Source organism: Nelumbo lutea, chromosome 5 (assembly GCF_056320005.1).
Source record: "Nelumbo lutea isolate HS-2025 chromosome 5, American lotus-T2T, whole genome shotgun sequence".
Lineage (NCBI taxonomy): Eukaryota > Viridiplantae > Streptophyta > Magnoliopsida > Proteales > Nelumbonaceae > Nelumbo > Nelumbo lutea.
The window spans coordinates 73,903,872-73,908,327 of record NC_142688.1 but is presented as its reverse complement, the minus strand read 5'-3'; the positions used below and the strand labels follow the sequence as shown (position 1 = coordinate 73,908,327).

The window sequence follows — 4,456 nt, the reverse complement described above, 5'->3', positions numbered from 1 at the left end:
ATGCAACAACTTCATACATCTCTAATGACGGCGAAACCAGATGCTGATCCACGAGTTAGACGGTCTAGATCGATTCGACTAGACCGTCTGTGAACTGTGATTGATGAACGTTGAACGTTGAAACCTTCTGTAGTTCATCAACGTTGCAACGCTAAGAAATATTCAGTCATCCGCCACAGAACTCGAATCTTCCGCCACAAGATTCTGACCACGCGTACCCATTTCCCTCGAGAAAGGAAACGAGATGCGAAAAGTCAAAACAGCCACCTTCTAGAAAGATCGCCTTTCTGAGTGGTGGCTGAGTACTTTTGTTATTTAGCCATAAAGTTCTACCTTTGACCGCAAAATTACAGGGATATTTATGTCATTCAGCTCGTGAAACTCGTGGCACCGCCTTGCGTGAGAATAAATTCGACTATTTTTTTTCTTTCCATTTTAAATATTCTCGTAGCTTCTGTGAAGGCGCTTTTTGTCAGAGAAAGAGAGAAGAGAGAGGTCGGTGAAACCCTAAAGGGTCTGCTCTTCGGTCTCATTTGTTCTCTTCAAAACTACGAACTAGAAACCCTAAGTTCCTTTCCCCATAGTTTGTGAGGAATGGCGACATTTAGCGAAGCTCCACCCGGCGATTCCAAGTCAGGAGAGAAGATCTTCAAGACCAAGTGCGCTCAGTGTCACACTGTCGACAAGGGGGCTGGACACAAGCAAGGTAAGATTTCTTGATCTATTCTGATCTGATTCTATTTCTCTGGTTATTCTTTGTTTTATTGTTTCTTCCCTTCGGAAGAAGAGGAGCACGGTTGTCTGATTTTTCTGATCTTGTTTGATGGCTGAACTTCTTGCCATTTGGTTTTGATTGATTGAGATAAGGAGCAATTCAATTTTTATTAATGCGATCTTCTCAGATGCTGTGAATTTATTTGATCTGTCTCTTGTTCCCATCTTGTTTACGATTTGTTGTGTCCTTATTTGTCTTTCTAAAAATGTTGGTTTGATTACAGATAAATTAATTTCCTTTTGTCGATTTTTCTGATTAATTTCATTTGAGTTTCTGGATTGTGATTAATCTATATATTGAGATTTTTGTATGATTCCATGACATGATAACTTTATGTTGGGACTACTTGGTCAAACTGACTTTCATGTCAATTCATCTTTAGTTTTGAACTTCTTATTCGAGAATTTCTTTTATAGAGGTGATTTTAACCGCTCCATACTGGGTCGAGTTATTTGCTATTCGCCTTAATGGAGGAGATTCGTGTATGTTTTACCTCCTTGGTTATATTTAATATTCTTATTTGATGCAGATAGTTCCGTGTGTTATTTTCTCCCTTACCACAACTTTTTTCTAGGCAATGAAGGTTTTATAGAGAAACATTTTTAGTGACTTAAATATCTTCTGTGTTTGTAAGATAGTTAAATCTTTGGGGTGCTTGCTGCCCGGTAGGTAGAAGGAGATGAAGTTATTGAATGAGATTTAAAAATCTCATGTTTAGTATTTGTGCCTTTTTTATTTCTGCTTAATGTCTATTTCCAGCATATCTTCGTTTTGTACTATATAATTTTAATTTGGTGACCTTAGTTCTGTGATGATCTCTATTTAGGCAAAGTGCTACTAGGCTCAAATTAGAATTTGAAATCCAACCCTAGCATGTGCAGAATCCAAATCTTGAATGGAAAACTGAAGTTTGATTGTCTAGACAAATTTCCACTTTACCTAATGGAATCTACATCTCTTTCTGGATGGTGTGATCCAAAATCCTGCTTCAAAAAGGGGGGCTCTCGTCATTTTCTCTACTCTCCCTCTCTCTCTCTCTCCCTCTCTCTCTCTCTCTCTCCTTTTAATCTGAAATCCCGTACAAACTGCCTTTATTATCAGCAATTGCTTCCTCCCATCACCAAAAATACCAGATCACAAATTAGTTGACTCCACTATCTTGAAGTATTGCATTGAAGCTCAACCTTCCAGTGATCCATAAAAGTCCTCCACCACTTCTAGATTTTCCAGAAAATCCTCCAATCTCTTCGCAGGTGCCAGAAGTCTTCTTTTGTTGTGCTCCGGAACGATATTCTTGGTGAGACTGTTCAGCTGAACCTTTTGAAAACCTCTCAGCTTGTGCTTTTACTAGGCAATGACATTCACAATATTTTTTGTCAAATTGAGCAAAACAGGGGAAACTTTCAGATTGATCCTGGATGGATGCAATGAAATGGAACTGGGTGGGTAACAGCTTTAGGCCAAGGTGGGTGAGGCAAAACTGATATTTCATTAAAAACAATATTTTCAGGTTCTCAAGGGATCTTTGCACACAGATGATGTGTGCCCACCATTTAAAGGTCGAATTTCACCAAAGTAGAGATCCCTTTTCAGTAATGTAGTATTTGTAGCTATATTAGGGGTGTTGGACCTTGGACGAGAGAAAACAAAATAGAGCTGCATAAGAGAGATTACATGGCGTCCATCATTCCATCTCAACAAGAAAAAGGAATATACGTAGTGTAGTGGGAATGTGAGATACATTTGATTGTACTTGTTTCATATGCTTATTGCTTTCTGTCTCCACTGAAACGGGATTTCATTTGATTGTACTTGTTGCCTTTACCATTCTATACTATATTGGCCTTCTTACAGAGTTACAGTGCACTTTCCAATTATTCTTTTTCCAAAAGGAATGTAAATATGTTCCTTTAAGAACCTGTCTCTGGTAAAAAGTGAGCGATGACTTGGGGACTAATTGAGGGGAGGGTGGCATAAGGTTCTGTTCTGACAGATTTAGCTCATTGTCTAATTACTATTCGAGTGGAATAATCCATCAGATGTACAGCACCAAATTTTCACCAATTCCATGAGTGTCTGTAGATAAAATTATCGTCAATTTTAACCTTGTTAAAATTACACGTTAATCATGGAACAAGTAGATCTGCCTGCAGGGGTTATCCTTGCTAATCAATACCCGTCTAAGTCTTAAATGAAAGACTGCACGTTTGCCTGTGAACTTGGTTTGTGATGTTAAGTTGTGGCAGTTTCCATCCTGAAAACTAAGAGCACAGAAGCCCATTTGAATTTGAATTAATTTCAAATTGGTTAACTTTTTTGTTCTCATCTTAAATTGCAGATGAGACTGTTACATTTTATCCTTGTCATATTCTACGAATTCTCTTCTTGACTAAGCTCTGTGCAATATGTAGGACCCAATCTGAATGGTCTTTTTGGAAGGCAGTCTGGCACAACCCCTGGTTACTCATATTCTGCTGCTAACAAGAACATGGCTGTGATTTGGGAAGAGAAAACGTTGTACGACTACTTGCTTAACCCCAAGAAGGTATGGATTTGGCTGATTTCACTTTCAAATTCCATGATACAGATGCTTTCTGAAAATACCAGTAGTATGGCATTGTTGCGTGGGTTAGTATGCTTCATAGCAAAAAAGTAGCACATTTTCTTTACCCTACCTAAGCTCACCTTATTGTGATTGATGGTAGAGCATAAAAGTGAACAACGGATTTCACTTCAGAAAGCTCTTATTCTTTTACATGAACTGATGGCTCTCCGTCAAATTGTTTTATGCAGTACATCCCTGGAACAAAGATGGTTTTCCCTGGACTGAAGAAGCCACAAGAACGGGCAGATCTAATTGCATATCTCAAACAATCCACCGCATCTTAATGTTTTCTTCTCTTCTTTTTCAAGCAATTCCTGTCTTTCTGTTTGCGGCTGTTAGAGGTGTCTGCAGTAGAGCCCATATAAAACTATTTTTTTCAAATAAGACCAAACAAGGTCTCTTTCTTTTCCTTCTTGACAACATACATTCATTCTGTAGGTTTTTAATATTGGACCATACATGAATGCCTTTCATCTCATTCATAGAAATATAGTCAATGAAATGCTTAAAGGCTACGTTTGGAGATGATGCAAATAAGTGTAATTGCAAATCTGTAGTGTAAAATGGTCCATATAAACTGCAATGTTGGGTTAATTTTGCACTGACAAATTTACCTTCTTACCAAACAAATTTTTAATCAAAAGTCCACTTGAATACAAATGTAAAATGTGTTTCTTCATTACAATTTTGCAATTTCTTTTGCAAAAGTCACCAAAGGAAATGAGGGGGGAAAGGAACCAAGGCCCAAAAAACCAAAATAAGGGGATTGTGGGGCTTGAAGGGTGCGATAAATGTAGGGTGCACTGTTGGGAAATCATTAGATGCGATTTCAACTTGCGCTATTATGTGATTTCAAACATATGGTGAAAGGGTCTAATTAAGCTAAGTATCATTGGGATGCCATTTCAAATTGCGTTTGAAGGGTCTAACTATGCTAAGTATTGTTAATCCGATTTCAACCTACGTTGGAGGGGTATAACGACACTAAGTATTGTTGAGATGAGATTTCAACCTGTGCTAGAAAGGTCTTGCACTATGTATCATTGAGATGTAACTTCAAAACGCAAAACTAGAAA

At 38.0% G+C, this 4,456-nt stretch overlaps 1 protein-coding gene across 1 annotated transcript; it reads left to right on the top strand.

Annotated features, from left to right (window-relative positions):
• The first annotated feature begins 375 nt into the window (after window positions 1–375).
• CYTC-2 (cytochrome c-2) lies at window positions 376–3,914 on the top strand. The gene is made up of 3 exons (XM_088947910.1): window positions 376–706; window positions 3,187–3,320; window positions 3,569–3,914. The coding sequence occupies exons 1-3, from the start codon at window positions 595–597 to the stop codon at window positions 3,662–3,664; spliced, it is 342 nt and encodes a 113-aa protein (XP_088804036.1). The 5' UTR covers window positions 376–594; the 3' UTR covers window positions 3,665–3,914.
• The last annotated feature ends 542 nt before the right edge of the window (window positions 3,915–4,456 follow it).

Bases quoted from the DNA above. Each gene is read 5' to 3' on its own strand.
- CYTC-2 (XM_088947910.1), top strand. From the start codon at position 595: ATGGCGACATTTAGCGAAGCTCCACCCGGCGATTCCAAGTCAGGAGAG. The intron at 707-3,186 runs GTAAGATTTCTT...TGCAATATGTAG, and splicing joins GGGGGCTGGACACAAGCAAG to GACCCAATCTGAATGGTCTT. The intron at 3,321-3,568 runs GTATGGATTTGG...TGTTTTATGCAG, and splicing joins ACTTGCTTAACCCCAAGAAG to TACATCCCTGGAACAAAGAT.